Source organism: Moschus berezovskii, chromosome 6, assembly GCF_049115385.1.
Source record: "Moschus berezovskii isolate FMDL1 chromosome 6, NW_MosBer_1.0, whole genome shotgun sequence".
Classification (NCBI taxonomy): Eukaryota; Metazoa; Chordata; class Mammalia; order Artiodactyla; family Moschidae; genus Moschus; species Moschus berezovskii.
The window spans coordinates 34,357,762-34,379,447 of record NC_142465.1 but is presented as its reverse complement, the minus strand read 5'-3'; the positions used below and the strand labels follow the sequence as shown (position 1 = coordinate 34,379,447).

The 21,686-nt window shown below is 46.2% G+C and overlaps 1 protein-coding gene across 5 annotated transcripts in view; it reads right to left on the bottom strand.

The window, feature by feature from the left end:
- The window catches only part of FMNL3 (formin like 3), a 51,705-nt gene extending 31,535 nt beyond the window's left edge, over nt 1-20,170 (bottom strand). For 3 of the 5 annotated variants that reach the window (XM_055394070.2, XM_055394073.2, XM_055394074.2), the window contains exon 1: nt 19,798-20,169. In XM_055394070.2, coding sequence (XP_055250045.1) covers nt 19,798-19,923 — 126 coding nt within the window. In that variant the 5' untranslated portion in view covers nt 19,924-20,169. Of the gene's footprint in view, nt 1-19,797 lie in introns of all 5 variants that reach the window. The other 2 variants (XM_055394071.2, XM_055394072.2) reach the window with 1 other exon arrangement.
- Nucleotides 20,171-21,686: the final 1,516 nt, after the last annotated feature.

The following is a 21,686-nucleotide window of genomic DNA, read 5'->3' as shown; positions in this document are numbered from 1 at the left end:
ATTGTCCCTCCCTCATACTTGTTAAGGCCAGAGCTTGACACAGTGGTCACGACTGCCCACACTCCCAACCCCATCTTTGAGTATCCCAGCTTTTTTGTATCTCATTTGATCGTCCAGCCAGAAAAACAAAACAAAAAACCACCTGTTTAGAGGCAGCCTCATAAGAGTTCCCACCCTTTGACCCAGAGAGACTCTGAATCTTGTCTGCTTCTCTCAATGTCTGGCATCCTAGGGGTCATAATCACTCAGGGCCGCAGATGGGAAGGAAAACATTACTGAGCGTCTGTTACATGCCAGGCACTTTTGTCACTGCTCTCAGTAACCCGTGGAGGTTAAGTGGTGTTGTGCCTGTTTAACTGGTGAGAGAATTAAGAATCTGAGACCAACTGGCTCGAAGTCATACCGAATGAGGCAGAACCGAGATTCAAACCCAGATATGTGGCCTCCAACAGAACTTTTGACAGGACATGCCTTTTTCTGCCATATCTTGCCATCTCCTTTCGAAGAAATCAAATCTCCATTTCTAACTTGGAAAGGCCCACTTGGATTTGTCTGACTGACTTTGGTTGATCATTAAACAGTGCTTCCCTGTCTAGCAAGACTGGGTGAAACTAGCTGAACGAGGTATGTGTGCCGGACGCCTGAAGTTCAAGGCTTCTGTCTCACAGGAAGAGGGGCACCATGCAGGGCAGAAAGCCAAGGGAACTCCCTCTTGGACACCACCAGAGACAATTCCTTCATATCTGAATGGCATTTTAAACATTCAGAGCCATCTACAAATAACGGCATGGGCTTTTGGAACAGGGAGGACCTGGATTTGAGTCCTGGTACTTTTCATGAGAAAGTGGGAAGGTTACTAGACTTTTCTGAACTGCAGTTTCTTCATCCATAAAATGTGAATCACAATCTCTACCTCCTACAAGAATTCAGTGAAGGGATGAATGAACGAAAAGTATTTTGCAGGTGGCCTGGCCCAGGAGAAGGGCTCTATAAATGGTAACTGGGATGAGCTACTCCAGGAGTCACAGGTGATTCAAAGACAGCTTCTAAGCCCATACATAAAACATAATTTCACAGTACTTTAAAATACATAAAAGACAGAGTCTATACATGCAGCTGAACAGTATAGGTTAAATATATTTACTTATATGTTTACTAATTTTCTAGGATAGAGCAGTTGCATATACACCCCTTTGAAAGATAAGACTGGAAATACCGAAGGCCACCCAGGGGGTTCACAGGAAAGCTGGGACCAGAGTTTGGGGAGAAAGAATTGAGTCACTGACTGACTAAGGTGTTCTGCCGAGTGATCTTTTGAATGAGATTTTGCAAAGAAAGTTGTTTTCAGCGTTCCACCTTATCTCAAGTCCCTCGCTTCCTCGTTGTCTCCTGACTTCCTCAGGTGAAACCTGCGGTCTGCAAAGCTGAGGTTTGATTAACCACAAATCTCTGTTTTCGCTCCCCTCAGCTAACTACTTTTCTCCACAGCTCTGTTTCTCCCCTCGTGACCTTCCGGAAGTCCCTGGAGTCGTCCCTCCCAGACCCACTAAACGGCTGTGCTGTCTACGGGAATATAGAGAGAGGCATGAGAATGTTTCAGCCCCAAATTTTATTTGACCAACAGACACCGTGCGTGCTGAGTTGCTTCAGTTGTGTCTGACTCTGTGTGACCCCACGGACTGTAGACTGCCAGGCTCCTCTGTCCATGGGATTCTCCAGGCAAGAACACTGCAGTGGGTTGCCATGCCCTCCTCCAGGGGATCTTCCCAACTCAGGAACTGAACCCGCAACCCACATGTCTTATGTCTCCTGCATTAGCAGGAGGGTTCTTTACCACTAGCACCAGCTGGGAAGACACCAATGACTCTCTCAAATATGCATTTCTATCTCAAGCTAGAAATCTGAGTGCCACCCTGAATTCCTCCTTTCCCGCTTATCTCCACCTTTCCAATGTCAAATTTGATCCATCGAGCTCCCTACATTTAATCTTTTAAACTATTTGTTGAGTCTCTACCATACAAACCAGCCCTGGTTTGGGCTGCCACCAGCATCACCACACTGTCAGGCGTCCACTTGGCTGTCTACCTCCAACTGATTCCCCTCCCACAGCTGCCACACTGACACCTCAAAATGTGACCATGCCACCCTCCTACCAAAAAGCATGACGTGTGGTTCATCCGCTATGCCGTGCTTAGTTGCTCAGTTGTGACCGACTCTTTGCAATCCCACGGACTGTAGCCCACCAGGCTCCTCTGTCCATGGAATTCTCCCGGCAAGAGTATCAGAATGGGTTGCCATGCCCTCCTCCAGAGGATCTTCCCAACCCAGGGACTGAACCCAAGTCTCCCGCACTGCAGGCAGATCCTTCATTGTCTGAGACAACCAGGGAAGCCCATCCAAAGAGCAGTCAAAGTCCTTTCGCCACTGTCTGCCTTACACCTTATACTCCAAAAGCCCCGAGCAGCTCGGAAGGATTCTCAAGCACATCACGCTCTGTCTCGCCCGGACGCTGCCCCTCTACCTGGAATGCTTTCTCCTCCACACTTCTCTCCAGCTCCTAATTATCCTTTTAGCCAGCAGATATTTCCTCCTACAGGCAGCATTCCCCAAGCCCTGTTCTGTGCTGCCCAGATGCTCCTGCCTTTCTACACCATTGCACTTCCCAAGCTGAAGACTGCAATTAGATGTTAATGTGTTTGTCTTCCCCTTCAGACTGAACTCCTGGGGGCAGACACTGGTTCGGTCATCTTTATTTCTCTGGCACTTAACACAATCCTAAGTGCTTAGTAAGTGCCTGCTGAGTGAATGAACACCAGGCTGCATTCAGGAGGCTCTGAGCACTGGTACAGCATTCCTCTGCCTTCTCTGACTCCAGGCAAGGAAGATGACACCTCCACCGTTCTCAGTTCGCGGCCTCAGAAGCCCTCCAGAGCACTGAGTGACTCTTCACCTAGCCGTGGTGGGAGAAGGCCGGAGGAGCCTCTCTGCCCTCTTGCCTCTGAGACAATCAGAAGCAGCCGGCAGTGCTTTTAAAACACTGTGACACCACCTGACATTTCCCTACAGGCATCCATAGGCAACAAATACTAGATGGTTTCTTTACAATTCCTGGAGGGAATCAACCGAGAAGCCTAATGCTGCCAGACGCTGTCTAGCCGCCAACCCTTCAACTCCTGAGGTTTTGCTCCCAACTTTTAACAAGGGTATTCTGGGGAAATGACAGATAAATGCTTTGGGAGCTCACCAGGACCTGCTGCCCCATAAATGCAGAAGAGACTCTTAATCCCTTACTCACCCACGATGCCAGCAGTAATTAGACAAGCCCAAAGGGAGCAATTAATAGCTGCTATTGGACCATCAATCTGGAACTCATGCCAGATGCATCAGAAAATAATCTGCAGACGTGAGCACTTTACAAGGGATTTACCAAGTGCCCTGACTGCCAAGGGGCTGAGGATAATGAGCGTTTGTGTGATGCTGATTCTGCTGAGCAGCAAGTGAAAACAAAATAACCACAACCATAAACCAGAAGTCTGTCCAAAGGGGCCTAAGCATACTCTGGATACAGAATATTCAAACAAAGATGCTCTTTCCCACTTAGCTATCTCTCGTCCATCTGTTCTAGAACATTATCTGGGCATCATTCTGAGGCTGGTTTTGAGAAGAAAGGGAGTCTGTGACCCCTTCAGTCTGCAAATGAGCCACCACTACCCCAGAGTTCAGTACAGTCCCAGGAGCACAGGTCTGGACTTCAGTAGGCCTAGGATGGCTATTCTAGCCTTGGTAAATGCCTTAAAGGCTCTTCAAGTTCCTTCCATGGCTACACAAGAGATGAAAGGTGCTAAAGGATAGGCCAAGGGCTACATTGGTCCCTGGAGGTCCTAAGGCCTATGGAGAGGTCATGACAAGGCTAACAACATCAAGAAGGAAAGCAAGGTGATTAATGTGTGGTATGCAATTCAGTGATTTTACAACTTTGAGGTACACAGAACCAGTCTCTTACCCATCAACAAAAATCCATATTTCTCAATTAATACCAGATCCTTGACTTGAGGGCTTCCCAGGTGGTGCCAGTGGTAAAAAACCCACTTGCCAAGCAGGAAACATAAAAGACACTGGTTTGATCCCTGGGTCGGGAAGATCCCCTGGAGAAGGGCAACTAACAACCCATTCCAGTATTCTTGCCTGGAGAATCCCATGGACAGAGGAGCCTGGTGGGCTACAGTCCATGGGTTCGCAAAGAGTTGAACACAACTGAAGCAACTTAGAAGCCCTGACTTGAAAAGGTTGGTGGACTGAGAATATTTCTACTTAAAATGTACTGAGCACCCACCAGGCCAGACACTGCCCTGGATCCTTAAATGTTATTTAAGTCTCCTAAAATCCCTAGAAGCCAAGTACTCTTATCCTGATTAGACAGACACAGAAACTGAGGCTCAAGAGAGTTACAGCACTGGCCCAGGGTCATGGAGCTAATAAATGGCAGAGCTGGGATTCAACTCCAAATCCGTGAAGCCCCAGGGTCCTGAAAAAAGGCCTGGCTGAGCAGCCTGGCTGAAGGAACCCCGACACCGCCTATAGCTTCCCAGGCCAGATTTCTTAGTCCTCCTCTAGCCAAGAACACACCGTGACTTCAGGAAATCTTAAGAGAATCAGGCTTGAGGAACCCTGAAAAGACAAGTATCTATTTACAGTTAATCAGCACCCTGCCCAGCCCTGCAGACAGTTCTGACAAGTGGAGCCAGGAAGAGGCAACCACAGGCTCTGACTGGGCCCACCTGGGGCTAGGAACCAGCCAGGCTCCAGGATGAGCAGTGTGGACCTGACCCTGCTCAGACCAGCTGTGCTGCCCACGGACCCCCTGCCCTGGGGGACTCTCAGGAGCTGGGGTCCAGAGTCCACAGAGAGTTGTCTTCACTTTTCACTTTTTTCTTGTACTTTGACTCCCCAACTGCCACTTCACTAAAATATTGCCCCTCTTCCTCTCTACCCCTTTAGCTTCTTTTTCTTCATGGCACTTATCCCTACTCAACATTCCATACAGACCTGTGTTGATCACTGTCCCCACCAACAACATGACATCCATGGGGCAAGTCCCTCTGTCTCTTTTTCACTGTGGGACCCCTAATGTCTAAAATATAAACACTCAATACATTCGTGTTGAGTGAATAAATGAGTGATCACACAATCAAACTTTGAAAAATTCTATTTTTGGCACTTCTGTGGTAGTCCAGTGGGTAAGAATCTGCCTTCCAATGCGGGGACATGGGTTTGATCCCTGGTTGGGGAACTAAGATCCCACCTGCCATGGGGCAACTAAGCCACAAGATCCCACATGCCTCTCGTGTGTCACAACCAAGGCCAGATGCAGCTAAACAAATATATTTTTTTAAATGTATCACTTATAAAATGAAAAAATAAAAACTCTACCTGCCTCCCAATGGGTTATTTGAGAGGCAACTGAATAATGGCAGCCTCCCAGGACGCCCCATCAAACCTGTTGTTGGACCCTAACATCCCTTGCAAATATCTCCCTAAAGCTCACCCCTCCAGGCCCACAAACCCTAACTCATCCAGAGCAGGTACTCCAGGGAGAAAATGGAGCAGTGCCTAGGGAGGAGACACATTTCTCTTCCAGTTAAACACAGCCCAGAAGCTCTGCAAATTAAAAGCTCCCTCTTTACTGAATCCACTCAGCTTTAGTTATAGGTCGCACTTTTTATTTTTGTAACCAGCCAACCCACCAAATTATAGGCTCAGGCCACGGGCAGGCACGCCAAACACTGGGGCCAGCCTAGCAGAGGCACTGCCCTTTCTGGCCTGAGGTGGGTATAGGAAAGAGGGCTGGACACCAGTCAAACCTGAAAGAGCAGAGGGCTCGATCACCCTGCTGGGCAGAGCTGACTGAGGAGCCTGGTCTCACTCAGGCCAACAGGCTGCTGGGAGGGAAGCCAGATTCCAGGACTCGCCACACAGCAGCGACAGTGAACTCTTCACACTATAAAACAGATTGGGTCACTCCCCAAACTCCTTATCAAGGCTGATGAGGTTCCATGACCTGAGCCCTGATCACCTTCTACAATTCCTGACGTCTCTATAGCATCCTTGTTGACCAGTCTGGCATTACTTCAGTTCCTTGGATGTGCAAAGTTCTTTCCCATCCCAAGCTTTACTCTTTCTTCTTAGAAAACCTACCACTCACATCTTTATATATGGCTGTGAAGACGAATGGGGGCGGGAGTAGCAGACAGGTGGGGCTGGGTCTGCAAGACTGAGGAGAGACCCCTAAGGAGTCTACTACAGCAGACCAGGCAAGAGATGAGGACCAGCTTCAGCGGTGGTGGCACACAGAGAGACGGCAAGAGGAGCAGCAGCCAAGAGTGAGCCCCAGGTGTCCAGCCTGGGTGACTAGCTGGGAGAGGGTGCCATCCCACTGCCCCCCACCCTAATACAGTGGACAAGAAAACACTAGCAAGCAGAAAGGAGAACACACGCACTGGACACTATGCAATGAGTAGTATGAAATGAACACCGAACATAACAAGGTATTGTTAATTTTATAAATTATTTAGTACACGACCACATTCCACTTTAAAGGAAGGCAAGATGAGTTTGGCAAAGGCAAGAATTAGCCCCAAACTTGGTGACTAGAAATAGAAGCATCTATATTTTTTGAAAGTGAAAGTGTTCATTGTTCAGCTGTGTCCAATTCTTTGTGACCCCATGGGCTGTACGTAGCCCGCCAGGCTCCTCTGTCCAAGGAATTCTCCACTGGAGTGGGTTGTCATTTCCTCCTCCAGGGGATCTTCCCGATTCAAGGATTGAACCTGGGTAACTTTCATTACAGGTGGATTCTTTACCATCTAAGCCATCAGGGAAGCCCTTAGACTTCTGAAATTCAGGGGTGACATCTGGGATCATCTTCTATCCAGTTTTACTTATATTATTCTCTAACCTGTAAGGACTGAGTGGTTTTATTTGTTTGTTTTCTTGTATATTTCATTCATTCATTGTTACAAGCAAGACCATAATGGCCAGGAACCAATCTCTATTCCCCTCTGAAACTCCGGGCAGGAAGGCCTCCAGAGCCTTTTCTAACAATCAAGGGTTCTTCAGACAAAACTCTCTGTGAACTGGCCAACTGTACTGATTCAAGCTCATGTCTGTGTCAAGAACTAGGATATTCTACCCTGACAGGTGGGTCTCCTGGCTGCCCTTCATAGATCTGGCTAATTCTTCCTCTTTACTCCCCTCCCATTCTGCTCTAGCCTTCTGCTTCCTCTCTCCTAATCCACACCTGTCCCCTTTAAGACCTGACTTCAAGTCCATGTCCTTCTGAGAGCACTGCCTGATTAGCACTCCTAACCCTCCAGTCCTTCTGTGCTTGGAGCTATGTGGCCCCTCATCACCTCATGATCTCATTTGGTCTTCTCAAAAAACATGTGACTGGGCAAGACAAATAGTAACCCCACGTTATGGATAAAATAACTGAGGCACACAGATAGCCTCACAGATAACCCAAGGACATGCACTTGCTTTAATTCTCTAGTCGTTCAAAGTACAGTTCTACATGTATATTTTGTCTTTCCAATTATCTTCTATTGTTTGGTATTCTCCAAAGCACGCAAGACAGTGTTGCATATACAGCAGGCACCTAAGACCTATTTTCTTAGTAAAGCAAGAAAGGAAGGAAAATTAGATGAAAGTAGAAAGTCTCTCTTATGAATGAATACCTCTGGCCTTCATTTAGAGGGGAGTGTTGGTTACATTCTCTCGTAACAACCTGTCCTTTGCCTTCCAAGGACATATGATTTGTAATTAAGTACTTATTTATTTAATATCTGCATTCCCATAAACCCCATGAAGGCAGAGGTGATCTTTGTTTTTACCCAGTGGTACCCCTGGCACAGAGTAATGAAGAAGGAAAGCTTTGTTGGACAGTGAATGTCCTAGGGGATAGCTGGGATTCAAACCCAAGCCTGGCTGGGATGCTGAAGCCCAGACCTTCCCATCACACCTCTCAGCAAAACATGCCTTGTCCTACTTCCCCTGTTTTCTGCCCTAATGTACACAATCCCCACCAAAGCAATACTGAAGGTGAGGTAGGTGCTGACCCCAGAAAGAGAAGGAGATTGTGGTTAAGGATGCGGGTTTTGGAGTCAAACTGCTTGGATTCAAATTCTGACTTCACCACCTTCCTGCTGTGTGATCCTAGGTGAGCTAATATTTAGCCTTCTTGGACCTCCATTTCCTCATCTATAAAATGGAGATGATAGTAACTACTTCATAAAGCTGTGGAGATTAAGTGAGATAATGTGTATAAAGAGTCTGCCAAGTGACCAGCCTACCATTAGCATGCAACAAACATTAGCTGTGAAAATGATGAGCTATCCATGTTTCTGGGAGACTAGAATCTAGAGACATAGTTTCCTAAGTCAGTTCCCAGCTGCTGAACTGACTTAACTTTGAGAAGCTTAGCTGCAGTGAAGCCCAGAGCTCACGTTTATTCTCTTTGCTAACTTCCTCTGCTAAAGCTCTGCTGAGGCTGGAGGTACAGCTTTCAATAGCCTAGAAATGAAAGAGGCTAAAAATATACAACCTGCCTGTGCCGAGGGGACCGAGATTGTGCCTACATTTATGAATTTAAAATACAGCCTCAGGGCGTAAGGGCATCTCTTAGGATTCTTCCTACTGTGAAAACTACTGTCAGCTCAGAACAGAGCAGGGGATGACCCCAGTGGTGTCCTTTCTCCCTCCTGCTCTCTTCTTTTGGATCAGTGCAGAGTGAGACAGGAGCTTTCTTTTTTTCAGCAGAAGTTGAATCTTCCTCCCCTATTTTTATTCCTCCTTTTCCCTTAAAGGAGGAACAAATGTGTGGGTATGTGTAGCTTAAAAAATTAATCAACTCAAAAGCTTACAGAATAAAAAAGGAATCACTGTTTGGTCCCCAACTCTATCCACCCCCCTCCACAGGTAACCACAGGCACCCACAGCTTGGTGTTGATTGTCCCAGGCCTTTTTTCTATACATTTATATACACACATTGCTTTATAAAGCATTATATATAGTCTTCTTTTAATTCCCCTTTTAGACTATTATACTTACACACACACACATATCTCAGAGATTCCCATCAGCCACAACCATTTATTGAGGGCCTACTCAGTGCCAGGTATTGGGGTGGACAGTGAGAAGCATACAGAAAGTCTCTGCCCTCATGGAATCAACAGTCTGGGGAGACAGATAATAAACAATTAAATAATTTTAAAATAGAAAATGACACAAAAGAAGTTAATAGGATGCTAAGATAGAGAATAATAAGAAAGAGAGGGCTCTCTGAGAGACGATATTATTAAAACTGAGCCCTGAAGCATAAACTAGATTGAACCACTTGCAAATCCAAGGACAAGACATTCCTGGAGAGGAAACAGCTTGTGCAAAGGCCCTGAGACAAGGAAGGAACTTGTCCTAACTCAAGGAAGGCTAATGTGGAGGCTAGCAATCAGGAAGGCGAGTAAGGTTAAAGAAGTCAGCAGGAGCCAAAATAATGCACTTTTAGGGGCCAAAGCCAGGAGTTTGCTGTTCTTTTCCTTCAAGAAGGAAACCATTATAAAGATTTAGAAACCTAGGTAGGAAATAATGCTATTTGACTTATAGTTTAAATTTGGCTGCTTTGTGGCAAATGGATGTGAGGATGATGAAAGGGACAGTGGAAGAAATCGGGAGGTCAATTTGTTGGATGTAATACAAGTCAGAGTTGATACTGGCTTGGACTGAGGCAGTAGAGAGAGAAGGGGTAGATCTGAGACATATTTTTGGAGATGGAACTGGCAGGGTAAGAGACTGGGTATGGAGAAAGCAGAAGGAAAAATGAAGGATAACTCCCAGCATTTGCCTGAAGTTACGATATGAACGGTAAAGGAATAGATATGGACAGGAAATGGACAATCAGGTTTCTCCCAGATGTAAACAATGCAGTCCTGAGGATCTTTTCCATGCACCTTCATGCACGTGCATAAACAATTCTGTAAGACAGTTTCCTACAAATGAGATGACCAAGTTAAAGGGCATGCACATATGAAACCAGCAGACTCTACAAAATGTCTTCTAAAATGTCTGTACCAAATTACACTACCCCTAACCGTGTATTAATGTACTATTAGTGGCAGCCATGTCGCTGTGATAGTCACTTAGTTGTGTCGACTCTTTGCGACCCCATGAACTGCAGCCCGCCAGGCTCCTCGGTCCATGGAATTCTCCAGGCAAGAATACTGGAGTGGGTAGCCATTCCTTTTTCTAAGGGATCTTCCTGACCCAGGGATCAAACCTGGGTCTCCTGTGTTGCAGGCAGATTCTTTACCATTTGAACCATTAGGGGAGCCCAATGACAACCACAGGTGCTGTCAATCTTTAAAATTTTGCCCTGATGATTAGTATACAAGTGTATTATTGAAATGTTCATTTCTTTTATTTCTAATGAGATTAAATTTTTCTTTAACTTTTAATTGTATAACTAACACATAAATACATTCTCCTTGTAAGAAATATCAACATAATATATAAACATAAATTTCCTTTGACTTTCCTGTTCTTCCTATTATTATTCCGTCCCTGCATTTCACAGGTATTCATTATTAGACTTATTTGTATTCTTCCGGAAAATTGTCTCTGTTCTTTAAAATCTATATGAGCATCTTTTAGAAGCTGTATTTCTATCAATCCTTTTAGCATGAACAAAAATATCTAAACAAAAATTTTTACTTAAGGCCTCTCTAAGTGACACTTAAGCTGAGACCTTCTCCAGGTTAGTTAACTCCTCTGAGCCCTGGTTTCATCACTTGTACAACAGACATAAAATAACTGCCATGTTTAATGAGATAATTCGTGTAAAAGTATGTGGCATATACCCAACAAATGTTGAATTCTTTCTTTAAGCTATAAGAGTTAAGTCTAGGCATTTGGTGGAGCAGAAACCGAGCCACTCCTATAAGGATGAGATGGGAGACTCCACCCAGAAAAAACATTCTTAACACCGTCCCGAAAAAAAAAATTTTTTTTCATAATAAATAAAGCCCATCAAAGATCTGAATTTTTCTTCACAAAATTTTGGTATGAAATATTCTGAGCAGTCAATAAAAGCAAAGGTCTTTTTTGTTTTTCTTGGTAAGGCAGAAAGCAAAAGGATTTATGCATAGAAGTAACTGCTAGAAACTGTCAAAAATCCCCTTTAAGGCATGCCCAGCGAAGCCACAACCGCCTGGATTTCCCCAGAGACCTTAGGCCTGTGGGAGAGAGCTGCAGTTTGGGCAGGTAACACCTCCAAACACAGGGAGATGACCTAAGCTTTGGGCCTCACTGCAAGGACGTCCCTGGTTCCCCTGGCTTGTCAAAGTACCTCCTGCCATCCCTACCTGGATGTTCCTGGAGGTTGAGGGTCTGACTCAAAGGGGCAAACCTCACCACAAAGTATCCTTGGTCAAAGTTAAGATGTTCAGGGACCAGAATATCTCCGTCTGAATGGCAGTCAACCAAGTTTCAACATGCTCTCTTTTTGGATCCACCAACAGAGGCATCCTTTTATCTGAACTGATAAACAACTCCCTTCCTCTTATTAAAATATTGAGTACTGTCTGTATAAAGGAGCTCCTACACTGGCTTCTCCTTGTCTCGCTTTCTATTTCTCTAGGCTCAAAGCAAGGGGTTCCCTAGTAGACCCAAGAACGGGCTTAAAACCCTAAAGGGCTGTGTGCATGCCTAGAATTAGGAGTCACAAATTTAAGCAGATTTTCAAAAGCGTCCTTTATTCAAAAGATCCAGAAACACTGTTTAAAGAGCTCTTAAACATATTCCCAACCTAAAAGAACACTTCCCCCGGCCTGAGGAGCTAATGGGGTTAGTAAAGGTCAACAGTGAAATGTGTACCCCTAATTGCTCCTTGACAAGTTGTAGGGTAGAACTCACAGTACAGAAGGAACCAGGGAATCTGCCCTTAAACCTATAGACAGAGGTAATAAAAAGATGGAGGTCCAGCTCTTCCTTGAAGGTGTACCAGGAAATGGGAAAACCATGAGAAAACCAAAAACTGTTGCTCTGCCTTTACTTTTACTGCACTGAAAACTTCATCCCCAATGGGAACACAAAACAATGAGGTACAGATTAACAGAAGATAATTCTCAGCAGAAGTGCTATTAGCATTTTGGGTAGGATCATTCTTTATTGTGTGGGACTGACCCAAACACTGTGGATGTTTACAGTTCCTAGGCATTGGGCACTAAATGTCAAGCCACCCCAACTCCCCTAGTCAGTGTGATACCAAAACATCCTCACTTGCCAAAAACTCCCCCTGGGACAATACCTGCCCCATCTGAAAACCACTTTAAGAGGTGGCATACAGTGGGCAATGTATATGCCACGAATATTTAACTGCAGAACCTTTACAGATTACACAGTATTTTCACTATGCTGTTTACTTTAAACATCTTCAAAACCTTGTAACGTAGGTATAATCATTTCATAAAGATGTGACTGAATCAGAAAAGTTACAGACTTTGCCAATGGTCATCAGTTGGGGGGAGAAAAAAGGCTATCAAGCTGGATCAGAACCCAAGTTTTCTGATTCCAAAACTGGTGCTTTTTCTTTCAAAATATCATGTTTTTAAGGCTTCATGGGAAATACTGGGAGGATCTAGGGACTGGCTTCTCAGCTCCCTGCAAGGAAGCTGGTAAAAACTGAGAGGAAACTAACTCTGCTCTAAACTGTAGATAGTTCGTAAAACAGATAACCATCTCTGAAAGTACCCAAACACCACCCTGCTCTTCCTTAGAGAGGGGCTGAGCAATCGGAGGAGGGCTATGACACTCTCTAGTCTAGATCTGAGTAGAAATGAGCAAGCAGGGGAAGAGGAAAGTACATCACTTCCTCCTTTATGTTTTCAGGGACTCAGAGGCAGGACCATCAGCCCAGCCAGCCCTGGGAATAACCTGGGAGAGGATGAGAAGGTGGTATAAGGAGGGAACAAGGAAAGAGATGAGGACAAGAACTGAACCTTCATGGGTATTCAACAGCCGAAATCCTTCCTCTACTTGTAAAACTAGTCACATAAATAATTCTGTTCTCCCCATGTGGTTCTGAATATTACTTAGAACACCCTTCAAGTACCTCAAAGTACTTTATAAACTGAGAAAAATATGCATATTAGTAAAGGGAGTGGGGAAAACTGTTCCCCCAAAACCTATCCAGGTCCTCCTCTACCCAACACACAAACTTCCAACCCACAGTTCTGTTGTGAAGTGATGGAAGACAGAAAGCATAAGAGACTCTGGGAAGAGGATTCAGAAAGATGAAAACAGAAGAAGCATAGAGGAGGGTGGGAGGCGAAGACAACCAGAGTATCTCAAAGACAAGAGGCAGGCTGACACCTTTACATCTTTCCTGGGGGACTCATTCTCCCATGCAAGGAAAACAAGATATAAAAATGTAGCTCTGCTGAGGGAGGCAAAGAGAGACTGGAGATGGGAACTCGGGAATTCTAGCTGCCTAGTTGATCTCTATTCCAGAACCTTCTTCGTGGATGACAGTCTTAATACCCTAAGTTTCCATATGGTGCTATTCAGAGAGGGGACTCTCAAGTACAAGGCAAGAAGCAGGGGGTGGGGGCTATGTGGAGACAGTACCCTCTCTTATCTTCAAAGAAAAAGGTCCTTCCTCTTCTCTGAAGAGCATTTCCGAACTGGAATGAACCCCCGGCCTTTCCCTGGCACTGCTTCAACTCAGCTCAGACTTGGGAGAAACATTTCCCCAGAATGGAGGTGACCAGCCTGGCTGACCAGATTACACGCTGGCTTCAGGCAGCCAGCACTACTGTCCCCTGGGCCGACTGCACTCAGCTCTGGGGCAGACTCTTTGGTTTCGACCGCAGAACCGGGGCCCTGGCTCCGAGCAGCCTTCCCAGGCAAGCCCAGGGGCAGGGGAGGATCTGTGGTCTCATTTCCTCTCCACCTTGGCTTCTTTTTTCACTTCATTGAAGATTAGCTATTTCCACCACAGCCAGTTCCTGTTCTCACCAGCTGTAGAGTTGTTTCCCGATAGACACAGCCATGAGGCACTGGTGTGGCTGCCACCTGGGCCGTCCCAGCTGCAGACACAGATCCCGCAGGTCTTGAGCTAAAGGGCTTTCTCATCCCAGATAAACAAGCAGGGAGAAGAAATTAAGGGGCAAGAAGCAATTCTAAGAACTCCCCAGCGGATATACTGGTACCCATTTTATCGTTATTTTAAAATCTTACATTATAGTTACATATGCTCTTTCATACATGCAAAATATTTTATAATGAAAAAGTGTGGAAAGTGTATACATTTTTTTACACAGAAATATGTATACATAATAAAACCCCCAACAGAGAACTACGAACACATATAAAAGATGGCCAAAACACTTATGAGGAAATGCTCAAAGAAATGTAAATTAGAACAAGCTACTACTAATACTACAAGATACTGGCTAATTAAATTGGCAAAAGTATTTAAAGTTAAACCATTCAGTAATGATTAGCTTATCAAGAAAGGAGACACATTGTCAGTGGAAAAGCCAACTGGAACAACCTTTTCAGCTCAAAGGCCTTTGATCCAGTAATTTCTCTTCCAGTAATTTATCCCAAGGAAATAGAGATGCACACAAATATTTATGCACAGAAAATTCATCACAGTGTTAATTATAGTAAACAAACGGAGGAAAGATAAGGCATTAATAAAATACTATATTATGGAAAACTCTGTGGATGTGAAATCTCAATACTGAAGAATAAACAAATGAAAAAATGCTTAAAATAGTCAAATTAAAAATCAACTTACAAAACAATATGCACAGTATGACTAACTGTTAAAATATAAGTACATCAAAATGTTAAAAGCAAATGGAGAGATTACAGGTGATTTTAATTCTCTTCTTTATACTTTTTTATGTATTTTATATTTTGCAAACCTTTTCCTTCTAAATTCGCTTAAAAAGTGTTTTATTTTCATAATCTGGAGAAAATAAGCTGTTTTCAACCCTCCTCCCTCCCTTTAAAGACACCCACATGAATTAATCTCTTTTTTAAAAAAATCATTTGGAAACACATATTTAGGACCTGAAAAACATTATATCCTACAATCTGGCAAGTTCAATTTTGGGTTTCTATCCCAAGGAAAACTCTAACTATTGAAAATGTACACCAAGATATTCATCACAACACCGTTTATGCCGGCAAACAGAAGCAAACAACTCAATGTCCAACAATAGGAGGAGAGTTAACAATAGTACATTCACTTGATGGACCATTGTGCAAGCATTTAAAAATGTTTACAGTGACTAGCCTGGGAAAACTACTGAAATAACAAAGCAAAAAAAAAAAAGCCATATTGGATAAATATGTGTATGTATACACACACACACACACACTACTATCACAACATTGTATTGATACAAAACTCTACACAGAGAAACAAATATGAAAAGTTTTAGAACACGTCTCCATTTGCTAAAGGAATGGAGAAAACATGGACTTTTTTCCTTCAATCTAAATTATAAATTGCTCAAATTTTTTTTTAGAGAATGAGTATTACTTCAAGAGAAAAAAGAAACAAAGGTTGAATCTCCCTACGAGCAATGAAAACATCCCCAAATCACAAGGATTCCACTGCATCAGTTCCATCCCTCTCCCACCCAGCCCTACACCTCCCCAGTCTAACACAGGGTCACATGGAAAAGTCTAGGAATTAGGCTCCTCTCTGTGGCCTAGGGTCTTCTCAATGGGGTCTCTTAACAAGGGGGTTCTTCTGGCCAGAGCTTCTGTCAAGAGCCTTTTCCCTCCCCCAAGTCCTATCCCAGCCTGAACTAATTCACCACAATCCCCAAGGCTGGGAAAAACATTTCCACCATGGCGATTTGGAACTTGATATTTAGTCCAAGTTTTTCCCAGCCCCTTTCTGTGTCAAAGGAGGCTTCTCAAAGTCTCTTGACAACTAGCACCCAGGCCAGTTTAGCTCCCACATCAATGCTGCACTTAGAGCAAAACCCCAAGTCATCAGTCATCACAAGGGAAATGTGAAAGGAGGGGCCATGGCAGGGAAAGGCTGTCACACAGCCCCACCCTCATGCCCTGAGAGCCTCCTCTTGCGGGATATCCAGGGCTTTTTCTGGTATCAGAACCTTTAGACTTCATCTCAAATCTGTAATAAGCCAGCAAATAGAAAAATCGGTGCAAACAGGAAAAGCTATCCTTTTAAGACCATGAAAGCCCACTGTCTCCCCTTTCTACGCCAGCACTGGCCAGCATACGAGCTTCTAAGCAACTAAGATTGGGTAGTAATCCAGCCAGGGCCAAAACACAGAAGGGGGCTTTACCAGACCAGAGATTGGCTCTCATCCTGGTGTTAATAAAGAGGAGCTCCAATAACTGCCCATCCTAAACTCTCAGTCTTCAACAGAATAGGGGCTGCTGTCAAGACATGGGGTAACGGAGGATCCCAAGGAAACAGTGTAACATAGCAGCTTCACAACCTTTTTAATATGAGGGCACATCTAGAAAATAATACTGTTTGTACTGGACAAAGAATAAATGGTGGAAGCTGATCCAGGCAAAGGGGATCCATCTGGGATGTCAGGTGCCCCCAGAGGAGAGAAGGGCAGCATCTCAGCACACCAGGAGTAAAGCCCCAGGTGAGGGCACTGGACTGGAGCAGCATTCTTGGGAACAATGTCCTACACAAATCACCTCATGGCTTCAGACCTCAGTTCTCCAACCTCAGCTGACAGATTGTGGGTCAGATCATGTGTCTGCACCAAAAAGCGGGGAGCCTGTGGTCTTGACTCAGCAGTGATACAACTTCCCCAGCCAGGGTGTTTTTCAGGGGGGTGGTTTCCATAGATATATTGGGACTGGGGAAGCCCTCCATGTGACAGCAGCAGCATATCCTGGGACTGGCTATACATAATGGGGTAACTGGTTTCATCAGATTTCTGAACTGAAAATACTTTTCTGGGAATACAAGTGCGCTCAGATCTGAGTCACAGCTGAAAGTTACACATTTAAAAACTACTATTTACTGAGCATATAGTAGATGCCAGACTATGCTAACTAAGGACTTAACTTCTAGTTTTGTTAAATTCACACAATAACCTCAAGTGGGAAATACTATTATTACCTTCATTTATAAGAGGAACCCAGGACTTAGAAAGATTAAGTAACCTGCTGGAGGTCAAATACTCTTCTAACTGGAGACTGTGAGGAACCATATATGAGCCCATTTTGACTTGAAAATGCATATGCTTAACCAGGACACCAGCGCATCACCTCAGCAAAATCAACAAATAACTTTTTCATAAACCACATCAATTACAGTGAGGCTGACAATCTGGGAAAGAAAATGGTGAAAAAGGAGCAACCTGTCACATAATCAAAAAAAGAAACAAATCTATAATGAGTACCTGATGCTAAGCATTTTATATACATCAGTTCAGTTCAGTTCAGTCGCTCAGTCGTGTCCGACTCTCCGCGACCCCATGAATCACAGCACGCCACTTAATTCTCAAAACCCCACCAGGATGGGACTCATTTGCCCCATTGTACAGATAAAAAAAATCTAGGCTCAGAGAGGTTAAGATGATTGCTAAGTCAGAGCTCCTGCCTTTTCTACTCTACTAAGTTTATCCTGGCTGTTAGGAAATACATCTGAGCCTGTTCCAGGGTCAAACAGCCAATAGCCAATGGAGTTCCAAAGGATAGTGGAAAGGGCATATTTTAGGAACAGAGGAAAGAGGGATCTTTAAGAGCCCCAGAGAAGAACTGAAATCTCCAAGAAAGCATGATTTCCCTGTGTTGGAAAAAAGAGGTAAAATCCCCTCCTTTTCTAAAACAACTAGCCCCGGGCCTGCCCTGTCCCAACTTCCCATCAGCAGCAGAAAGATCAAAACAAAAGCAACAAGCAAACAAATGAAAACTTTATACAGAAAGGAAGGCTTGCAAGTGGGTGGTCAGGTCTCTGGCTTGACCTGGGCTTGCTGGCTAGTAATCAGGATACCTCGTACATTTTGTGAATATTAAGCCATTAACCTGCCAACTAACTAAACAAACGTGTCAACCGAACTCCAAAGAGGACATGACCAACTCTGGTTCTGAGCTCTCACAACAACCAGCCTGGTAGCCCCTTCCTAAGGCAGCCCCCCATCCAGTCCACCTTTGAACAGCCCTTTCTTTCCAGTTCTGCAGCTACCTCATGCCACTCGATCGGGGTTTTCACACCCTTACGGGAGTGCAGATTCCCTCCTACTCTTTTTCCCAACAGTTGAGCTCTTGTTCTCAAGGGCACCAAGTCCCAGGCTCTCCTCCTCAGCCTCTGAGATGGCCACAGCACATTAGTAATCACTGACTCACCCCATCCCCCTGAGGAGGCTAGGGGAAATGCAGAGGGCACAGGATGTGTGGCTCAGATCCCTCAAGCCCTTCACAGAGCTGATGGGCAAGAGAGGTGCCAGCTTCCCTTTGGAACCCTGTGGACCCTCTCTGATCCCGTTACGGTGCCAATGGGCTGATGTCAGGCTCTGTACCATTGGAGAGGCCAGGATCTCTAGACAGCTTCACTGATGCCAACAGATCTAATCTTCCTATTCCAAAGCAGATGAAATCCAATAAGGCTGCTAAGTCCACAACTTATCCCTCCTCACAGGCAAAGGCAAAGTCAGCCCTTCTGGCCATAGTAACAATAAAGGCAGCATTGGCACTGCCTCTAAGAGAGTTCTTGGAGCAACCAGGAACTATTTCCCCAAGTTTCTCTAAGATTTACCTCTGTTAGCAAGTGTTCCATCACCTAGTTCACTTTCTCAAAAATTTCATTTTTAGCTCCAACATATTCTCTGTCTCCATCTCAGGGATATCGATCAGATCCTCTGGGTCCAGAGAGACACTGACATCAATGTCCAATCCCCACATCAAAGGAGGGTCCCAAAGTCAGCCCTAAAACCTCACTCATACAGACCACTTAGGAACCTACAGAAAGACTAAAAAGCAGCACAGGCACAAAACAAAAACCAGCCACTAGGGCTTAACATAAAAAGCGGGGTGGTGGGGGAGGCAGGATGGTTTGTGTATTGTTTCAATTGGAAAAATACACTAGTGAAATGGTTTATCCACATGTTCAGCCCTTTTAGGCAAACCCACCGAAACTTTGCAGGATGCCTGCAGGCCGTTCTGAAAATAAGTAGAATGGCATCACTCTTTATTCCACCCGCTTCAAGGGCTGCCAGCCCCCCTCCACTCCCCCTCCTCTCCCCTAAACATCTGGTCTGGGCTGGGAGTAGGACCCACTCCCTGGAAAGCCTCCATGTTAACACGAGAGGCGGTCTCCCCAGTCAGAGAACCCGGACTGAGGCTGAGGAACGGGCCGGCCCGGAGCTGCTGAATTCCCCCTCTCCCGCCAAAGATTGAGAAATGAGAATCCCAGGGATCTGGGGAGGCTGTCAGGGAAGTGGGGAGAAGTGCGAAGGGCGGCAGAAGCGGGAGGGAAGAGGAAGAACTCTGGATACCGGGGCGGTCCCGGGTTAGGGACCCCTCCTCCTAAGTGTCCAGAGATAGACGCTTCGGTCGGGAGGTCCCCGACGGGGCTGCTCAGCGCCTGGGAAGGCGCTGGTGGTCGAGGGCCGTCGGGGGCCCTGACTGAAGGGGTGGGCCGGACCGAGGAACCCGGCAAAGTCCTACCCGGGGCGCTGAGATCGGGGCGGGGGGGCGGTAGGAGGGGGAAGGGACAGGATCGGCTCTCACCAGCACCAAGGCGAACCTCTCTTCCAGCTCACAGGGCTCCGGCATAGGCATCTTGCCTGGCGGCGGCAGGAGCGAGACAGAGGGGGGCTCGCCCGGGCCCCCCTCGGCGCTCTCCAGGTTGCCCATCGCGACGGGGCCCCCTCGGGGGCCTCAGCCCCCCCACCTCCACCCCCGGGGGTCCTGGGCTCGGCCACTCGGACCCGGCTCCTCCCTCAGTGCCGGCTACCCCAGTCCCTGCTCCTCCGCCGGGTCGGGGGCTCCTCGGAGTCCGACAGGAGGCGGCGCAGCGGAGAGCGGCAGCGCAGCGACAGGCACCGCGGCCACTGCTCTCGCTCACGCCCGCCGCCTCGCCGCTCTCAGCGCGCCGCCCCGGCGCTGCCCCTCCCCGCCCCCCGCGCTCTTTCCCTCCCCCCAACACTTCGCTTCCTCCCACCCACTCCCGGCCGGGACTCTCGCTTCCCCCCCGAGCGCCGACTGCAGCCGCGCGCCGCGCGCCCCATTCATGTAGGCCCCGCCTCTCGCCCACGGGCCTCCCTGGCGGCCCGCCCCGCCCCGCCCCCGCCTGCGCCCGATTGACTGCAGCAGCTGCCAATCACAGCGCCTCCTGTTCCCCCCGCCCGCTTCCCCCCCTCCCTCCCGGCGGCCTCGCGCCTGGCACTTGGCGCGCCCTGGCGGCCCCGGTGCGTATCTAATCACCGCAGTTGCTGAGGGCGTGAGGTGTCGGCTTGGGCGCGGGAAGCGGCCCTTTTCCACAACAGCTCATAATGTACACGAATGAGTAAGATATAGAGCACAGTGTGAAAAGATAACTACAAGAGAAGTAGAAACAAGTAGGATGCTCAGTAGTGGGAGAGAGACCACATCTGTTAAAGAGTCAAGATAAGGGAGATCATATTTGAACCAGGCATTTAGGGATCGGGAAATACCTTAGAGACAGGTGAAAAGGCAATTAAGAGAGAGGACCAACGTTCAGAGGTTGATCTGATTGGATGTGAAAATGTTGGAGAGGAAAATGTTGGATGTTGGAGAGGCAGGACAACAATGCTGTTCTGGATGAGGTCTGCTGGGTGGGTCATCATTTATGTGATGGACATCTGTTGTTTCTGCCGGCGGAGCCTATATCCCTCTTCAAGTTGTAGCACCCCATTTCCTTTTAGGGAACTTGACGTTCTCCTGTTCTGAGTCTATGTAGAACGGAATTTCACGCCTGTCCCAGGAGGTCCCCATGACCCAGGTTTGGCCAGTCATTGCATCTTCTTGCTCTATCTTTGGTACTGTTTTAGGGATTGCCACTTGACCCAGAATATAAAACTCATTTCTAAGGCTTTCACTGGGATCATCAGGAAACAGGCACTTTCTTCCCAGAGTGGGAAGGCTGCTGGATTGTGAGAATGTAAATCTGGAGCTGTTGGGGGCCATCATGCCATCACCATAAGATCTCAAGCCTGTTTGAGAATGAAGTCAATGCAGAGGAAAACAAAACTAAGAAGGAATTCTAATAACATGCTGAGAACCTGACTCCAGCCATGCCTGAAGTTATTACCTTGACTTTTCATTCATTTATTCAATAAGTATTAACTGAATAATTGATTATATGTCAGATACTGTTTGGACATTGAAGACATATCTGTAAACCGAAAAAGACATACAGGGAATTCCCTGATGGTCCACTGCCAGGGGCCAGGGTTCGATCCCTGATCAGAAAACTGGGATCCTGTAAGCTGTGTGGTATGACCACCCCCCCCAAAAAAAAAAGAAAGAAGCATACATCTCGCACTCCTTGCTCTTCTGGGTAGGAAAAAAGGTGGACAATAAACTAAATAAAATGTACAGGTGTTAGTGATCAGTGTTAACAAAAATAAAATTGAGGGACTACTCTGGTGGTCCAG